Source organism: Astyanax mexicanus, chromosome 17 (assembly GCF_023375975.1).
Source record: "Astyanax mexicanus isolate ESR-SI-001 chromosome 17, AstMex3_surface, whole genome shotgun sequence".
NCBI classification, from domain to species: domain Eukaryota; kingdom Metazoa; phylum Chordata; class Actinopteri; order Characiformes; family Acestrorhamphidae; genus Astyanax; species Astyanax mexicanus.
This window is the reverse complement of record NC_064424.1, coordinates 8,987,857-9,008,703: the sequence shown is the minus strand read 5'-3', so window position 1 is coordinate 9,008,703 and position 20,847 is coordinate 8,987,857. Positions and strand designations below refer to the sequence as shown.

Here is a 20,847-nt window from a genome sequence, read left to right as displayed (position 1 = left end):
GATTGCTTTTGGGGACAGGCTGCCTCAAATTTCAGTAATTGGTTAAATACTCCCAAACCATCTAGAAAAGTGCTTTCACACTGCAGACAAAGTGGACCATGGTTCAGTAGACTACTTTTTTGGTCTGACCTAATTTTTGTGCTTTGTTGCTCCTTTCAGACCTGCTATTTTGGTTTTAACCAAGTTAAAGACCCTAAAGGTCATAACCAAACGAGTTCTGTAAGTTTGACAGCACCCTAATGGTGTTTTCACACCTAAAAGTCTGAACCAGGTTCATGTGTTTATTTCATTGTATACATTTGGTCTGGTTAGTGTTGGATTCAGCACTACTACTACAGTTTAGCTGACTGAGCGGACTAAAGAACTATCACCATAGCTTACATGGGCCGCGTCCCCCCATACTTCATAATAATTGGTTTGTAGAATGCTGTCAATTCAGTTCTAGATCTCTACCTCTCTGCCAGAATAGCTTATCATCAATTCTATATGACCATGGGCTAAAAATCAGCTAATACCTCGGCACACATTCGATAGATCCTTCCATTTTGTAGTTTAGTTTAAATCGCCTCTTTTGGTTTGATCCAAACGGAAGAGCCTAAAGATCCCAACCATACAAGGTTCGTAGGTGTGAAATTAAGTTCTAGATTTCTACCTCTCTGCCAGATTTTGCTCCTTTTGTGGTCCCTTCACATGGCAGAATGAGAGTTAAAAGATTAACTACACATTCCAGTTATTTCTGTTTATAGATACGAGTTAATCTACAGTTACAGTAGATAGAGGAATCAACAGTGTAAGTGTTGATTCATTCATAGAGCTGTGTGATGCACCTGCATGCCAGAGGGAGTCGTTTATTTTAAGGCTGCGGACAGCCTGCCTCAACTTTTGGAAAAGTGTTTTTACAACCATGATTCAGTAGATCCAGACTGACAATGACTGGAAACATTTTTTTCCCCATTTACACCTGGTAACATCATATAATAAGTATGCCCTTGCCCTGTTCTGGTACGAGCAGCAGTGCTCTGATCACACTTCCTGTAGTTACCTGCTTTAGACCACTTAATTATGAACAACACTGATCTTAGTTGGTGTCCATGGTTGATGCAGATGTATGGTTGCCGTTGTTGTTGTTGTCAGGATGCTGCTGGTCCCTTATTTGTGAATGCTAATTAAAGCAATATTGACCTAATGGGTCAACACTCACACACTCAATCAGGCTAATTAGGGATCGATGTCTTTGATCAGTATTCTAGTTATTGTGTCTCGTCTCATTCTCTCAGACTGGTGCTCTGTGGCTCTCTAGGTTGCGGTACTCTCATGTCTACATGAATGTGTGTGTGAAGAGTGTGTGTAAAAGTGTGTGTGTGTGTGGTTTTGCGCTGTTGGGTCTGCTGTAGCCTGGCCATGTGTCTCCATCTGTGTAATTAGAGTAATTACTGTGCCTCAGACAGTCGCTGTTTGTTGAGTAAATGGGCTGCACTTATCTGCGTTCTTGCCTTACGGAGACTCTGCGTGCACGTGTGTGTCCCTGTGTGCTCGTATATTGTGTGCTAAGAGAGGCATTGTCCAATTTTCGGCTCAGGCTGTTTTTTTTTTCTTCTTCTCAGTGGCTTTATGGGTTGTAGTGCTCTTATGTGAGATGACATAATTGAAAATGTTCAATGTTATTTTCAAGGATTTGCCCAGAAGAAGACTTCCATCTGAAGCTCTAGATGCAGGAATATATGCACTGTAGACATGAGAAGTTTTTATCACACCTTTGTGGGGCTCTCAGACATCTCAAACATATTGTGAACATAATTACAATTTTCTGTTAGAGCTCTGTATTGTCAAGAATCTGGCAATATGATATATTTTCCTATATACAGCTCTGGAAAAAAAATGTTTTGATGCATCTTGGCATGTTCTCCTCCACCAGTCTTACACACTGCTTTTGGATAACTTTATGCCTTTACTCCTGGTGCAAAAATTCAAGCAGTTTAGCTTGGTTTGATGGCTTGTGATCATCCATCTTCCTCTTGATTATATTCCAGAGGCTTTCAATTTGGTAAAATTAAAGAGTTCAAATTTTTAGTGGTATCTTATTTCTCAACTATACAAATTTGTTGACAATTTGTTGAATTTCATTATTGATGAGTCATTAATGTGTGATGAAGGAGACTGCATCCTGTGGGAGGGGTAGTATGATCAGGTCCAGGTCCAGCCAAAAATCTCCCACCCGTCAGAAGCTTAAACTACCCCAATATCTAAGGTTGCCACTGAAGTTAACAACACCATTCATATTGAATGGTATAAAAAAATGCTTTTTGGTAAATAAGCTATAAACAAAAAGGATGCCAAAACATTTTAAATTTATCAGCCCATAAGTATTTGCTTGTAATTGTAGGTGGCCATTGGCCACCTAGACTCACTCAGCTGTATATTCCCCATCACTGGTGACGCAGGGTGAAAAATAGCAGAGGGAAAAGAACTTCATCTTCCCACCGAGGTCAGTTGTGTTCTCTCTGGGCTCTGGCAGCTTATGGTAAGCTGCATGACCGGGATTTCAACCAGCGAACTTCCGATCATAGTGGCAACTTTACAATTCATAGTAAAGTACAGTAATGAACACAGAAAGCTTATCCTAGGCTAGTCTTCAATCTTACATGCTTGATTCATACAGAACCCCCTGATTGCGATATGTTTGCGATATGTTTGTGATAAGCATGCTAGTAGTTTCGCATCTATTCTGGTGGAGAGGTGACATATTTATCCAAGAGCTTCCCGTTCTCTGAGCAGAGCCTTACATAAACATGAGTCTATAGTCAGGTTCTTTGGCTTAAACAGTTGAACGATTGACTGATAAGCACTTTCATAGTCAGGTGCAGCCTGTTCCCTCATTATTCGATGACAAATTAAGGACATAAAAGGTCTTGAGTTGATTCCAAGTGTTGAATTTGCATTTGGTAGCTGTCCGTGGGAACGGTCAATATCCTGTCCAAAAAAGTGTCAATGAAAGTGAGGGAGGACATCATTAGGCTGAAAAAATCAAACCAAACCTATAAGAGAAGAAGCAGAACTTTTAGTAGTGGATTAATACATAATGTGGTACATTATGGTACACAAATGGTGTGTTTGATCTAGTCAAGTCAAGAACACTTCAGAGTATTATTGTCCTGCAATCAAATAATAGGGCTCAGTTTCCCAGACAGGGGTTAAAAACAGTTAGAGACCATATTTTTTTCTTTTCAATAGAAAGTCTCTATTGAAAATGCTGAGTAATCCAAGACTAGGCTTAATCCCTGTGTTACACAGGCCAGATTTAGGTCAGCCACTCACAGACTAGGCTTACAGGAGTAGTGAGGGGCAGGCAGGGGCAGTAACAAAATGACAGAAAATATAAACAACATACCAAGGAGTAGTCAGGCAAACCAGGGTCATACATGGTATATCCAGCAGTAAAAGGGAGAAGGCAAAAGAGGAGTGAAGAATACAAAAAGGTCATCAACAGGTAGTCAAAAGAATGGGCATGGCGAAAGATGAAAAACTGATACAAAAATGTGTGGGGAGCAAAAAACAAATACTCAATACTCAGCGAGGAGCAAGACAAACTGAGGGGTATAAATAGAGGGGAGACCAGGTGAAAACAATCAATAGCCTGGAGAGCGGGAACACGGAAGTGTTGTGGGAAGTCCAGTATGGGTGTAAGCTGGGAAATGGAGTCTTTAGTGACAAGTGCAGGTAGGCAGACAGTGTCAGGACTGACATCCTGTCTGGGAAGCTGCCTCAAATTCTTTACCTTAAGATTTACCTTAAGACCTTAAAAAAACAGATAAACCAAGATCAAACTCGAATAATAAAATAAAAAAGATACATTTGATATATTTGATGACGGCATATATCGATAATGTAATTTTGTGAACAAAATATAGTCTAAGGTAGTTTAGAGTGTCTATGTTTCAGTTAAAAAAATCTATATTTGATGATGCCACATATTAATAATGCAATTTCGTAAACAAAAAACAATACAATGTATCACAATACTGATATTTTGTCCTACCTGAATTGTGGTCTGTCTGCTCTTCGCCCAGTTTCTGCACAGCAATACTTTTCAGTGTAGGCCTTCCTCAGAAAGCTCCTCATACATTTTTAAAGCTCTGTTGTCACAGAGCTGTCTAGGAAAAATAGCAAAAAGCTGTAATAGTCCTCTGAGCTCTGAGAGGCACAGAACAGGGTCTGGTTGTGGACATATTGTACGGCCATTGAAGAAAAAAAATGTGATATTAGATAGGAAGGCACAATGATATCGGAATTAAATTGGTATCGGCCGATATCTAGATATTTCTGTAAAACTGTCTATGAATGTTGTGTCTATTAGACTCTGTACACATACTCATAACACATTATAATGCATTTATAAAGCATTATAAACATGATTATACACATTTATAGAAGTGTTATCAGTATCGGACGATATCTACATATTTCGGTAACACTTTTTTATAAATGTTGTGTCTATTAGACTCTGTACACATTCTCATAATGCATTATTAAGCATTTATAAAGCATTATAAACATGATTATACACATTTATAAAAGTGATATCAAAATTATATCAGTATTGGCTGATATCTAAATATTTAGAAAACACTTTCTATGAATGTTGTGTCTGTTTGAATCTATACACATATTTATAACACATTATAGTGCATTCATAAAACATTATAAACATGATTATACACATTTATAAAAATGTATAACATATTACAGCTATGTTTATCATGCATTATGAATTGTGATTATAACGCAGCATCATATACTTATATACATGCTTGTAATACAGTATATTACATCTCTGCATTAAATATCAAATTATTATAAACATTTGTTACAACTAATATACAGTATATCCCCATGATGGACATCTGTAATCTGTCACTTTACTTGGAGTATACAATGAAACATTATTATATATTATAAATGAATATCAGCTGTTATAATTTTTTATTGTAAATGTAATTATGAGTGCTTAGAAATCATAATTATAGCATACTTTGTTAGGGCAGCTTTGTTAAGGTTCTTGGTTTTTATTGACATAAAACATCCTATAAACACAGCTGATGATGCATCATGTTTACAATGCATAATTAACATTGCTATAATATAAACCAGTTATATCTGAATCAGTTTCTCTGATTTTGCTATTTATAAGTATATGTTTGAGTAAAATGAACTTTGAACTTCTTATTCTATAAACCATGGACAACATTTCTCCCAAGTTCCGAATAAAAATATTGTAATTTAGAGCATTTATTTGCAGAAAATGAGAAATGGCTGAAATAACAAAAAAATGCAAAGCTTTCAGACCTCAAATAATGCAAAGAAAACAAGTTCATATTCATAAAGTTTTAAGAGTTAAAAAATCAATATTTGGTGGAATAAACCTGGTTTTTAATCACAGTTTTCATGCATCTTGGCATGTTCTCCTCCACCAGTCTTGCACACTGCTTTTGGATAACTTTATGCCACTTCTGGTGCAAAACTTCAAGCAGTTCAGCTTGGTTTGATGGCTTGTGATCATCCATCTTCCTCTTGATTATATTACAGAGGTTTTCAATTTGGTAAAATCAAGAGAAAACATCATCATTAAGTGGTCTCTTATTTTTTTCCAGAGCTGTATACACTGCCTGGCCAAAAAGAAAGTTTTATAGAAAGTGTTTACAAAGCACTTATGTAACACTTTAATAATTATTCATTTATCTTATGAGCATAATTCAGTGAATTAGTGGAAAAAATACATTGTAGAAAGTGTTCTCTATATCACTGCTGTATGTGCTGGTAGGAGTGTAGTAGTCCTCCTGGTTCAGCTGGGACGTGAGAGTGTATTGGAGAAGCTGTGAGTGTGTGTTTGAAGGGGGGGGTGGTCTCAGAGCTGTGTTACAGTGGTAGTAGTGGCAGCAGCAGGAGGGGGCTATAATAAAATGGAAATGGTGCATGTGTGGGCGCGGGGCGAGTGAGAGAGGGAACAGCAGCACATTGATCTTTAAGTCTCTGATGGAGTGGCCTGGTTTGTTTGATCTCTCCTACGCGTCTCGCTGCCTTTGCTCCATGCCTCGTGGCAGTGGGGCCTTTTTCTGATTCGCTGGCAGACCTGTGATTAAATTAAAAGTTTCATTGACAGATGGACCATATTACACTGCATATTGTATTAGTAAAAGTCTTTCATTTGGGCTTATAGAATCCAGCTGCTTCTGCTGCTCATCAAGGAATATTAGAGTCAAGTCACTTTTATAAAGTATCAAAAAATACCTGATCCTGATTACTGGGAAACTCTGGTGTGTGTGGGCGAAAATTGTCCTGCTGAAATATTATAGTGGCAATTTGTTAAAATGACTATCCTGCTAAACATGGATCAAGTTACAGTGAATAATGTATGCAAAGCATTTTATTTGTGCTTATGTAATGATAGTGCTGCTTTAGGGATTCTTAAATTCTTAAATTCTAAAGGTTTATAAAGTGTAAAAAAATGTACAAATAAAATGCCCCATCATATACACTCTTAAAATGAGACCAAGCGGATCAGCAATTTTAGTTAAATATATCATAAAGCAGATGACCACAGTGATATTTGAGAAGTAAAATTAAGTTCATAGGATTTACAGAAAGTGTGCAATAATTTTTTACAACAAAATTAGGCAGGTGCATCAATTTGGGCACTTTTGTCGGTATATTGATTTAAATACATTTAGCACTAATTGTTGTAACACAAAATTTATTTGGTAAGCTCACTGACCCTTGACCTACATACACATACACATACACATTTTCCTCCTTTTTGCATTTTCTCTGAAGAGTGGAAACATGTGAGCCTCAAAACACAACTCAAGAAATGAACTGAAAACAAAGATTGTTCAACATCATGGTTTAGAGAAAGGATGCAAAAATCTCATAATCTCAACGATTACAGATCTACATCACCTATTCAGCACACCTTGCACAAGGAGTCCTGTATGAGAAAGTAATGCAGAAGAAGCCTTTTCTGTGCACACGCCACAAACAGAGTCGCTTGAGGTATGCTAAAGCACATTTGGGCTGTCTATGCTCGGAAACCATCAAACCTGACTGAACTGGAGATGTTTTTGTAAAGAAAAATGGCCCAAAATACCTTCAACCAGAAGCCAGACTCTTATTGGAAGCTATAGGAAGTGTTTGGAGGCTGGTATTTCTGCAAAAGAAAGATCTAATAAATGATAATGGATTTTTCTATCAGGGTTCCCAAATTTATGCACCTGCCTAATTTTGTTTAAAGAATTATTGCACACTTTCTGTAAATCCTGTAAACTTTATTTCACTTCTCAGTTATCACTGTATTTGTCTGCTATATGATATATTTAACTGAAAGTGCTTTATAAAGAAAAATCATGAAAAAAAAAATATTAACCAGTTTTGTACAGATTTGAATAACATTTTGTAGTTGTTTGCATATTTGCTGATCTCTGCATGTATTTAGTTGCAGACGAATGACTATACACATATCATAATAGCTCAGTTCATTTGAAGTGTAATGGATTGTGGATGAGAACCTGTTGTTTGTGTCTCCAGGTGAGTGACGGCAGTCTGACTGTGTTATCTATCAGCCGGGAGGACAGAGGAGCGTACATGTGCAGGGCGTACAGTGTGCAGGGAGAGGCCATCCATACCACACGCCTACTCGTCCAAGGTAGAGTCCACAGCATTTCACATCTTCAAGTGTGTGCGGGTGTGTGTATTTTGACATTGACTTTTGGATGTTCTTAGTTTTGGGCAGGTGTAGGTGTATCGTATCGTATGCGATAATATCGCCAACATTTTTGAATATCACATCAGGGTAATACTTTTTTGCTTGTTTTAGCAAAAGAAAAATTCACACTGTTTTCATTTCCCATTATATTTCTGCTAGACACAGATTATATCTGTCCAGTATCATTTATTTTACTTTAATCCTGGATATATGGAGATATTTGGAGTGCATTATTATTAGTATCATGGCATCGTGGATCATTGACTTCTGTTGCAAATCTGATAAAATTCTTGTATGTTTTAATATTTTTAATGTTTTAATGTGCCATATCATATCATATCCGATAATAAAATGTTATTTTTATTTTGTTGCGGTAGTGTATTCTTGAAATATTTGTTTTTTAATTCAGTGTTTTGTCAAATTGCCAAGAGTATCGATATCGCAAAAATACATTAAAATATCATGCTATCATATTCTAGGTTGTATCGGAGTGATATCTATAGGGAAGGTTAACAAGGTTTGTGTGTATGTACACTGCCTGGCAAATAAAAAAGTCTTCACCTGGATTTAAGTAAGTAAATGATGTGGGGTTGGTTGATGCTGCAGTTGGTGTGCAGGTTTAGGTTCAGCAACAGTATGTGCTGAAAGAATGAGGTCAGCTGACTACCTGAATATACTGAATATAGACCAGGTTATTCCATCAATGGATTTTTTTCTTCCCTGATGGCACGGCCATATTCCAAGATGACAAAGTCAGGATTCATGGGTCTGGAATTGTGAAAGAGTGATTCAGGGAGCATGAGATCATCATTTTCACACATGGATTGAGAGAGAGTTCACCACAGAGTCCAGATTTTAACCTCATTGAGAATCTTTGGGATGTGCTGGATGGAGAAGTGCTGCTTTGTGCAGTGGTCAGACTCTACCATCATCAATGCTGCTGCAAGATCTTGGTGAAACATTAATCCAGCAACACTGGATTGAAATAAATCTTATGACGTTGCAGAAGTTTATTGAAACAATGTTACAGTGAATGTGTGCTGCAATCAAAGCTAAAGGCGGTCCAGCCAAATATTAGAGTGTGTGACGATTTTTTGGCCAGGCAGTGTACTTATGTATGTGTGTAAGAGAGAGAGAGATAAAGTGTGTGAATCTATTTCGAGGAAGAGTGTGTGTATTTCCTGTCATTACAGCTCCATGGTGTCCAAGCAGTAGAGCAGTAGAGCAGCAGCTAATTGGTCTCAGTATGTTGGCTGTGTGAAAGAGGGTCAGGAGGTAATGAATTGACAGTGGGAGAGCCCCCTCACCACGGGGCAGAACTTGGATAAAGTAGCAGTCAAAAGTTTGGACACACATTTTCATTCAGTGTTTTTTTTTCTTTATTTCTTTATTTAATTTATTTTCTACTTTTTAGATTAATATTAAAAACATGAAAACGATTAAGGGACACATATGGAATTAAGTAGTATACAGTAAGTGATAGTGTTTATCCTCCACATTAATCCCCTGATCTAAACCTGATGAACTGAGATGGTGATTTAAAGTGATTTAATTGGGATGAGCTGGAGCTTCACAGCGTGAAGGAAAAGCAGCAACTATTGTTCAGCACCCCCAGGAACTCCTTCCGTCAAGACGCTGAGAAAACTATTCCAGGTGACTCTCCTCATGAAGATACTGAGATTAAAATACCAAGAGTGTGCAGATCTGTCCTCAAAAATAAATGTGCTAGTTAGAGGGATTTAAAGTTCTTGCTTGACAAAAGATGCAATGTAGATGACTACATTTATTATCGTAATAATGAGTCCTAATGCAGAAACTACATTAACTGTAAAATTTTGGTAACTGTTTGGTTTTGGATCTTGTGGAGTCCTGCATGGTTCTATTGTGGGGCCCATGAAACTGATATCACAGTAATGTAGTAATACATTTAAGGGAAATATATATACATATATCACTGATAATCACTGGGCTTCAGTTGAAACTGTTTAGCGAGTTAAAAATTATCTTAACAAAAAAAAAACAGCTTATGTAGTGATAGAATTAATAAGCAATTATTTTATGAGTAAGAAAAAGTATCATTTAGTCATTTTAGAGTGCAGCTAATGGGTCTCAGAGTGCTGTGTGAAGTCTTGAAAGCACTCACAGTTTCTTTTTCTTATTTGCTGTGCTGTTAAATCCTCCACAGATGCATATGAATGTAGGTCAGCAACAGCTAAAAGGATAACAGCTAAACTCACCAAAAATACATTAAATTTCTACTGTCACTCCAAAGCATCTCTAGTTGTCAGTTGTCAGATATGATTATTCTGGAAACTGATGAGAGCTGGAAACCACATTTTGTGGGTTCAGATCTCTGGACTGAGTGGACACCAAACCCTCTCACTGCCCCAAGCTGTTTCATAATTCATAAAGCAGCAAATTAAGCTACAGAACCTAGCCTTATAATGTAAAGATTAAAGCTAGGGATGTCTCGAACTGATCCAGCCATTTTTGACAGCAGCTTTTAAGGCACAGTCCAGTTCTAATCCTTAGTTTTGTTGCTGTATATCAGCCTCTGTGTACTGTAGTGCGTCCATTTGTATGTTGTTAGGGTTCGATTTAGTCAGTGGCGCACCTTTATTTTCTGCTGCCGAGATATCAATACACCAGGAATGTTTTTGAACACATCGACCACAAGACCACCACGCCCATCAGCATAGATATATTCATAAGCTCCATCACTATTTAAACAATGCAGGTGCAAGACATGAAAATGATAGGATAGTAAGATAGTGGTGAGCATCGCAACACACCCAGCGCAGGGTGTAAAATAGGGCCCAGTGACTAAAATGTGCTCTACCAAAACAGTTGAGGGGATGTTAAAGTTATAAGTTGTGCAGCAGTAAAGAGTTTTTTTTTTTTTTTTTGGAAATGTGAATAGCACATTTTTCGAGATCCCAGAGTACTGTATTTATAGTGCTCCATTTATTTAACTTGATCTGACAAATTGGAGCAGTTCATTATCCCTGACAAATTTGAATTATATTTTTTATATTGCTGTATTTTATTATTATATAATCTCCTCACGTCCTCACACAGGAATAGCTTGTAAGAGATTTTAACTCAAAATTTTAAGCCAAAATATTAAGCCTCTGTTTTTGGTTATAATTCAAAATAGCATCAGATATATTTGTGCTTTATCTGAGGGATTTACATAAATCTATAATACTTTAATATTGGGCTGATTTTATCAGCTGAACCCCACATATCGGTCAGGATTTAGTCCCCGAACTCTAATCTCCTCTGTGGGACAGATCAGTGTCGCTCCAGCAACAGAGACTCCTGTATGTGCAGCAGTATGTGCAACGTGTCATGTTTTTCTGTCTACTGGGTAAAGGAGGTTTAGTGTTCAATTTAGACATGCCTCTTTTTAAAAATTGCAATTCTCCAAGTCTCCGAGACTCTGTAGCCAGGGGCTTCACTTATTTAGGCCTCTCTTATGTCACGAGGTACGAGCCAACATGACAAAGTTATGACAAAGAGGTAATTGTAGCTTGGCAGCTTTCCTGTGGGATTCCTGCACACACAGGGCCAGAGGGATGGAGATGGCTAAGCACATTATGCTGCGGAGCTGAAGAAGAGTTGAGCTGAGGCGGTGTGTGTGTGCGTGTGTGTGTGTGTGAACGGAGACTCAGTCACTCTCAGGCTTATGTAACACACATGCTGTCCAGGCATGCACTCTAGCACACACTGGTTCAGTAGGTAATCTTGAGGACAGTCTCCAGGCACTCGTGTGAGGTGTGTTTACTGTGAGGAGGGTGTTACAACAAGGCTGAGTGCTGTAGTCAACTCAACTAACTGCATGACCCTCTGTAGACCCCCTGAGATTCCTTGCGTCATTTAGTAGTTTGGTCCCACTTTATAATAAGTGTCCCTAAGTTACACGGTAACAATCCATGTAACTACAGTGTAACTACTGATGAAGTACACATTGTAACAAATGAACTACAGAAGTACAGGTTATGTAATTACACATGGGTATTAAGGTTAATTTTGACTTGTGTAAGTACACATGTGTACTGGGGGAGTGTACTTACACAAGTAATAGAGCAAGTGTACTCAATCAGCCCTAATTACATACTAGACAATAGCTGTTGGATAAGTTTAAACTCAACTTATCACACACACTATTACATACATGTAAGTACACACACATTGTTACACATGTGTAAGTACACTTACTCTATTACTTGTGTAAGTACACTCACCCTGGTACAAATGTGTACTTAAACAAGTTAAAATTAACCTTAATACACATGTGTAATTACATAACCTGCACCTCTGTAGTTAATCTGTAACAATGTGTACTTCATTAGTAGTTACACTGTAGTTACAGGGATTGTTATCGTGTAACTACATAGTACTTAGGGACACGTATTATAAAGTTGGACCAGTAGTTTAGAGAAATAAATTTTATTTTTTTTACATTTCTGAAAATTATTAATTGTCACTAGTCAAGACATAAATGTCAAATCAAATCAAATTTATTTGGATAGAGCTGTGTACAACTGGTGTCTTCACAAAGCAGCTTTACAGAAACATGATCACATGACACAGAATCAGGCAAAACATTAAACATAGAAAATACAGAATACAGAACCCCCAGCAAGTGTGGAGAGGCAAAGAAAAACCTCCTCAGAGCTGCAGGAGGAGGAAGAAACCTTGGGAGAACCAAGACTCACATTTAAGGTGGGACCATCCTACCACTGGTGAAACGACTTTTAAATTCATTTTAAAAAGTCTTCATACATCTACATAGATTTTATTCATTCAGGATTATTATTATTATTATTATAGCAGCTCCACATTTAACCCTAATGTTTAAAGTGGATATTCTGCAAAATGCACTTTTTGCTTGCTTTAGTATTTTCACTTTATTTTCACTTTAGTCTAGACTGCCCCTATAAAAAGGGAACATACATGTAGTTTCTGTAAATCAGCTGAAAGAGTTTGGTGTCAGGAATCATATGCTTCTATGAGCCACGTGGATGTATAAAACCTCCCTGGCACGACCCCTCACCTGTTAACCCCCACCAGACCCCCACACACTAGATTAGTTAAAGGTTGAGAACCTCAAACCTCAGTACACAACACTATTAGCCAGCAGACTTTGTCTGAGGGAGGGATCTGTGGCAAGTCAGGGTGGGTCGGTGGCTAGTTAACAGATGTAAAGACTTTAAGACTCAAATAATGAGTTTTGTGCTTCTATTAAAGTCAAGCAAGAACTAGCTTATCTGTGTAGTAAACACTCAGCATTAACAGCATTAGTGCGGCCAGCAACAGCTTATTTGCATAAAAGTGTCAGAGCCCTTAAACGGCTCTTTCTGAAAGGTACTGAAACTGGCGAGAATAGAGCTGGTGAGATCTCTGCGTTTAAAGAATCCGTGCCCGAGGTGGTCTAGCCGGTGTTGTGCTGAATTCAGCACCCCTGCTATGAAAAGCACCCTCTCTCGGGAGTGCAGAGATAACATAGCGTGCTCTTCCAAGGGAATCCAAGAGAACTCTTTAAGTGGGCCAGAGCAAGTTTTTAATGACCATGCCTGGGCACAGTTTGGAGCGATCACACTAGTCAAGTGAGCCGTGCTTTGGGAGGTAACTCCCTTAATGTAGAATTGTTATGTCCAACAGGTGTATATGTAAGCTTTGGGGCATTTTCTTTTAATTTACACAGAATGCTGTTTTGTTCCTGGGCTTGTCTGGATGCATATGGTGAAGTACTCAGTAATGACACCTCATATGTCGCTGTTTAGTACATGCGAGTGCTTCCATAATGCACACACAGACTGTAAATGGCATGTGTCCATATATGTGAGATTTCTGTGAGCTGGTGTGGGTGTCTGAAGGCTGTTAGGCTGGGGTGTGTATGTGTGTGTGCTTGTTTGTTTGTGTTTGTAGAAGAGTGTAGAACTGTAGAAAGGAACATGGAGTATCTGTATCTTCTTTTGCTCTGCTGCACAGTGTCCTGTCTTCAGGGCAAGCTCTCTCCGGGCCTCATAATCCCCCCATCTCTCTCTCTCTCTCTCTCTCTCTCTCTCTCTCTCTCTCTTCAGTTAGGGGGTAAAGTGTGATATGTGGAGAAGCCAACACAGAGCCACACAAACACCCACACAAATACATACCCACACACACACACACACACATACACACTCCCATTGGGGATGACTCTGATCATCACCTCAGCCATTGATATTCAAATCTAGCGTCTGTTCTCAGTCTGTGGCCTGCGAGGTGCAGTCTGGCGCTGCCCATATTAGCTTACAAACACTCAGCCACAGACTGTGTTGATACACACAGTACATATGTGTAAAGTGTATTGATATATTTAGAGTGCCCTCCAGAATTATATGTACCCTTTGATTCTGTTAAATCTAGAAAACATTGCATTTAATTACTATTTTTACCAAGTGTGCGGTCGACTATGAAGAGTTCAGACATATCTGTTTGTAAATGTATGTGAGTTTGTATCTCTTTTCTACAAAAATCCCCATTTTATTTAATGTCATTTCTTTATTGTATTATTTTTATAATTGGATGGATGGATGGATGGATGGATGGATATTTGTAATAGAATCTATTTGTAAATATATATAAATTACAATATATATACATATATATATATATATATATATATATATATATATATATATATATATATATATATATATATATATATATATATATATATATACATATGTATATATATTGTAAAAAATAAAATAAATATAATACCGCTCTGGACAAAATTAAGAGATCACTTCAGTTTCTGAATCAGTTTCTCTGATTTTGCTATTTATAGGTTTATGTTTGAGTAAAAAGAACGTTGTTTTATTCTATAAACTACGGACAATATTTCTCCCAAATTCTAAATAAAAATATTGTCATTTAGAGCATTTATTTATTTGCAGAAAATGGAACATTGTCTGAAATAAAAAAAAGATGCAAAACTTTCAAACCTAAAATAATGCAGAGAAAACAAGTTCATACTCATAAAGTGTTAAGAGATCAGAAATCAGTATTTGGTGCAATAACCCTTGTTTTTAAACACAGTTTTAATGCATCTTGGCATCATGTTTTCCTCCACCAGTCTTACACACTGCTTTTGGATAACTTTATTCCACTCCTGTGTCACATCTTTTGCCTGTTTTCTGTCTATTCTCATGTCTGTTATCCTCACGTGACCCGGCTTCTCTGTGTTTCTTCCCTGGTGTTTTTCCACTCACCTGTGTCCATTTGTAGCTCCGCCCCTCATTAGTCAGTCCCCAGGTGTTACCTGTTCTCTTTCCCGCCTTGTGTGTGTATTTAAGCATCTCTGTCATTAGTGTTAGTTGGTCGGTTCTTGTGCGCTTATACTTCTGTCACGGCTGTGTTAAATCCCGTCTGTTAGTTAGTCTCCTGTCTCTGAGTTTCTGTTTGGTTTATGTTTTGTTTTCTGTTCTATAATAAATGTTGCTTGCATTAGCGTCCGCTCTCCTCGTCCTGCCTTCACACACAGCGTTACATCCTGGTGCAAAAATTCAAGCAGTTCAGCTTAAAGTTTTGATGGCTTGTGGTCATCCATCTTCCTCTTGATTATTTTCCAGAGGTTTTTAATTTGGTAAAAGCAAATAAACTCATCATTATTAGGTTGTCTCTTATTTTTTTCCAGAACTGTATGTGACATATTATTACATATTATTATATATGAGTGATTTTTGTGATTTGGATTATTTTGTAGATGTGCCAAAATAGTGACAAACAGCATCATTCAGAGCTATCAAATGTTTTTTTTTTTACATTTATGTTCAAGGTACATTTTGTGTTGAATTTAATCCCCACCCATTAAATAACAGCATTGTACGTTATACTCTTGTACTATATATGTCTTGCTTACAGTAGAGCATTATACTGTGCTATATTCAATTATAACTCCTGTATTGTGATATTATGAGGGGTATATATTGTGTTGTCAATGCACAGCCCTAGTTAGCAGGCTTATATTAAGTTTATGATTTACTGTATCTTGCTAATGTATGTATTTATTGTATGGAGAGAAGCTTCATCTTTATTAACGTTGTCTATATCTAAGCTCTGCAGTAAGAAACTACTGACTACAAGGTTCAGCAGACACTTGAGCTCTGCCAGCTCGAGCCGTGACAGATTTTATCGTGTGATTGATTCACAGTGTCCAGGAGCTCTCAGTCTGTCAGGGTTATGAAGATGTGTTGTGAGTGATTTATGAGAACCAACAACTTGATCCTGCTGTTCTCTCTTTAACCTTCAACCTTTAATCCCAGCGAATGTGATAAAGCAAGACCTATTGGTTCATTATGTGTTTCGCTTTGGCTTGCAGGACCTCCATTTATCGTGTCCCCTCCAGAGAACATAACCGTAAACATATCCCAGGATGCATTCTTCACCTGCCAGGCCGAGGCGTATCCTGGCAACCTGACGTACACCTGGTTCTGGGAGGAAGATAACGTCTTCTTCAAGAAGTAAAGTTATGATCGGGTTCATTACTGTACCATACCTCACTGCAGCACTGGGGCTATTTCACTGCCCACACACTCTCCATGCATCTTCCTTACACTCTCCACATGCTGTCCATGCACTGACCATCCTCCTCATACGTGAAGAAACTTTAGTTTTTTAATGAATGCTTTAGTTTTTATCTATAAGATGTAGAAGATGAACCTTTCAGAAGCTTAAAGATGCTCCACATAAAGGACGCAGTTAAAGATCTCCTGTGTCAAAAATAATTTAGGATGCTTAAATCCTTAACAATCACACTAAGAAATACATTTGCAAAAATATTAATCCATTTACCCTATTTTTCACACTTTAAGGCTCACTAAAATACGTATATCAGACTTTTAGATAGATAGATATCAGTATAGCGCTGTCGGGCAGCGTTTACTAGCACTAAGTACTGCTAACTACTGCTAGAGCTGCTACAACGACACTAAAATACTGGAAGTCTAAGCTTACTGTAAATAAATGGAGGCACTTTACTCACCCAAATAAACAGTTTTCAGTAGAGAAATCTGTGTAGATTAACAAGAAAATGTGGTTTTCTTTTAAGAATTACTTACTTACTAAATTTGATTGCAACAAACAGCTACTGTGTGGTTACAATGGACGTTATTTGGTTAAAAAAAAGGGATGAACTTGTGCCATTCTTTGTGGAATTGATACATGTGATTACTATTTTAAGAGAATGAAAATTCCAGCCATTTGTATTGATATATTTTAACTTGCTATAGGCTCTTAAAAAGACGTAAATTTAAGTAATTGTTTGAAATGGTAAAAATACTGTGTCAGAGTATTTTTAAACACATTTTTAAAATAACAATATGATAAAGTATTGTCATGATGTCAGTTACTACCACGAATAAAAAATGTAGGTTCTGCCTTATTTTTGATATGATTAACCAGGACATATATTGCTATCATGTAATATAAGCGAGGTTCCAAGGCTCTCCAAGTGGCAAAGCTGTTTAAGCATTTGCTGTTTCCATATAAATGTAGGGTTTTCACCATATATTGCTTTATTATGTGTACAAACTTCTTCAATCACTGAGAGATGTAACATTCTAAACCCTCTTTAATTTCCCCTTAGATCTATCTATCTAATTGCTACTAATAGCTGTATTATTGGTAATAATTTAATTGGTCTATCTATTAAATCAGATGTAGCCTGATATTTTTGCCTTATGAGACAATCTGATCTAGGGTCAGGCTGCAACAAAATTGGAATTGGCTGCTGGTCTGAGCAGGATATTTTTCCAGGTCAGGAAAGGGGAGGAGCCCTGAACCTTTCTCTTTGGGTCAGGGAACCTATACAGCTTAACTGGTGGTCAATCATGGTACTGCACACTGCAAACAAAAAAAAAACCCAGAATAAACAGCAGCAGGCACAAACAAAGGAATATTACAACAGTGGGTCATCATTAATAATTAATAATAAAAAAAAATCTCTTTTTTTGAGCAGTATTACACTTAAACTCAGTGTGTTAGTTAATTTACCATCTTTTAGCTGTATTTGAGTTGAAAACGTATCTAATTCATTTCCGTCACTAAGAGCACTGTAATAAACACTGAGCAGCAGATCTCCACACAGCCGTCACTGAGTGTAGCTGCTGAATTATTGCACTGCTGATGCATGTCTCACTCATCCACCTCACATTGTCTACATGTGTCAGCGTGTCACTGAGCTTGTTGCCTCTGGATCATATCCTCCTCTGAGCTTTCTCACACGTCTCTCTTATGTGTCTCTGTGTGTAGTTGTAATTGTAATTTGACAGGTCATTACTGAGTAATTAAGTGTAAGCTGCTATTTGTTCTTTAGGCGGTTCTGCCTGTGGTTTGAGTTTAATGATGTTCTCAAGTAGAGACTAGATAATCCTCAGTTTCAAACACTGTTAATATAAAAATAAGGTACAACAGAGAGTTCTTTGAGTGACACATGTTATATACTTATTTACAAAGTGGTTCTGTATGGAATAAAAACAGTTCTCTTCATTGCTCAAATGCCTTGTTTCCACTACAGGGCCAAAAGGTACTAAGACCTTGCCATACTGTTCTGCTACGGATCTATTATCTTTTTCTATTTACTGTGTTGCTAATTCAGAAGCAGGATGTGCAACTGGACTCATCCAGCATTGCTACTGAGGCATTAGCACACTGGGTACCACTTTAAAATAAGACTACCTTTATAAAGGGTTTATAAATGGTTTACAATTAGTTTATTAATGGTTGCCAAATATGTTGTAAATGCCTTAATATTCAGTTATAACATATACGTAGAAAGGGCAACAATGACCTGTTTGCCAAATAGTGAACCCACAGCCATCCATATTATTACACTTCAGATCTTGTCAGATACTCAACTTATGTTGTCTTCTCCATCTAACTCAACTTGCTAACATCTAACATCTCCATATTCTTCATCATATTCATCATTTAACATCAGTTTAACCATTTAAATCCCAAGTTTATAAACAACAGGTCATTGTTGCACTTTCTACGTATGTTATAACTAATTATTAATGATTTATAGGGCATTTACAACCTAATTAGTAACCATTAATGAGCTAATTATAAACCATTTATAAACCCTTTATAAATGTAGTCTTATTTTAAAGTGGTACTGCACACTGACTACCAGTCTTATCCAACATGGCTACTTCAGTGTTAAAATGCCAACTACTGGCCTCATCCATCTTTGCTACCACAGCATGCCAGTTACCAGCTTCCTCTGGCATTGCTACTGTGGTCTAATCTCACCCTGATCTTATCTTACTCTGATCTGATCTCACCCTGATCTTATCTTACTCTGATCTGATCTCAGTCTGATCTTATCTTACTCTGATCTGATCTCAGTCTGCTCTGATCTCAGTCTGATCTGATCTCAGTCTGCTCTGATCTCAGTCTGATCTGATCTTACTCTGATCTGATCTCAGTCTGATCTGATCTCAGTCTGATCTGATCTTACTCTGATCTGATCTCAGTCTGATCTGATCTCAGTCTGCTCTGATCTCAGTCTGATCTGATCTTACTCTGATCTGATCTCAGTCTGCTCTGATCTCAGTCTGATCTGATCTTACTCTGATCTGATCTCAGTCTGCTCTGATCTCAGCCTGATCTGTCCTCAATTTGATTTGATCTCACTCTTTTCTGATATCACTCTGATCTGATCTCACTTGAATCTTATCTCACTCTGATCTGATTTCAGTCTAATCTGGTCTCAGTCTGATGTGATCTCAGCCAGAAATGGTCTCAATGTAATTTGATCTCACTCTTTTCTAATGTCACTCTGATCTGATCTCACTTGGATCTGATTTCAGTCCGCTCTGATCTCAGTTTGATTTGATTTTACTCTGATCTGATCTTACTCTGATTTAATTTCACTGTTTCCTGATATCACTCTGACCTGATTTCACTTGGATCTGATCTTAGTCTGATCTGATCTGATTTCATAGTTATCTGATATCAGCCTGAAATGATCTCACTTTGATTTGATCTCACTCTTTTCTATTATCACTCTGATTTGATCTCATTCTGATCTGATCTCAGCCTGAACTGATCTCAATGTGATTTGATCTTGATCTGATCTGATCTCAGTCTGATCTGATCTCAGTCTAATCTGACCCCACTTTGACCTGATCTCAATCTAATCTGATATCACTCTGATCTGATCTTATCTCAATCTGATTTGATCTTGATCTGATCTGATCTGATCTGATCTCAGTCTGATCTGATCTCAGTCTAATCTGACCCCACTTTGACCTGATCTCAATCTAATCTGATATCACTCTGATCTGATCTTATCTCAATCTGATTTGATCTTGATCTGATCTGATCTGATCTGATCTCAGTCTGATCTGATCTCGGTCTGATCTGATCTCAGTGTGAGTGTGAGCAGGCTCAGGTTCAGGCCGCATGGCCTCTGCTCTCTGTGCTCCCCTGACAGAAATCTCCAGTGACACGGTGCTTGTGTCATCACATGCTCCACTAGCACTGATTATAAGTAGCGTAGCCCTGAGCTATCCTCGACTCCCTCATGCGTGGCCTCTACACTCTATAGAAAAAGGATCTTATGGCTTTTTTGCTGTGCTGAAAGCACAGGGGAGGAGAGCGGGGGTATGAATAGAGCTGGCTCTGGCACTCCGTGTGCTCAGGCTGTTTTGATTTCCCCTGTATTCCTCTCTCTGGCTGGCTGAGGATAGCATTTGGAGAGTGTTTTATTTATAAGAGTCTTTAGGATCGTTTAGAGTGTCTGGCCAGAGTACTTTTAGATAATAGTTAAATATCATAAATATAAAAGTATTTATCAGCATGGTCATGGTAATGTTACTGAAGTGCTCTTTCTTACTCTCTCTGCAGTGATCTGAAGCGCAGAGTGAGCATTCTGATCGATGGCTCCCTCATCATAGCCCAGGTGAAACCTGAGGATGCTGGGAAATACACCTGCAGTCCCAGTAACAGCCTTGGCCGGCCTCCTTCAGCATCAGCATACCTGATAGTGCAATGTGAGTAAAACCACACATCCTGTTTCAGATACCCTGCACATATAC

General features: G+C 37.8%; 1 protein-coding gene across 5 annotated transcripts in view; it reads left to right on the top strand.

The window, feature by feature from the left end:
• The window catches only part of igsf9bb (immunoglobulin superfamily, member 9Bb), a 204,558-nt gene that overhangs the window by 122,525 nt on the left and 61,186 nt on the right, over positions 1-20,847 (top strand). For all 5 annotated transcript variants that reach the window (XM_022676039.2, XM_049466493.1, XM_049466492.1 and 2 more), the window contains exons 5-7: positions 7,579-7,696; positions 16,125-16,266; positions 20,657-20,802. In XM_022676039.2, coding sequence (XP_022531760.2) covers positions 7,579-7,696; positions 16,125-16,266; positions 20,657-20,802 — 406 coding nt within the window. The remainder of the gene's footprint in view (positions 1-7,578; positions 7,697-16,124; positions 16,267-20,656; positions 20,803-20,847) is intronic.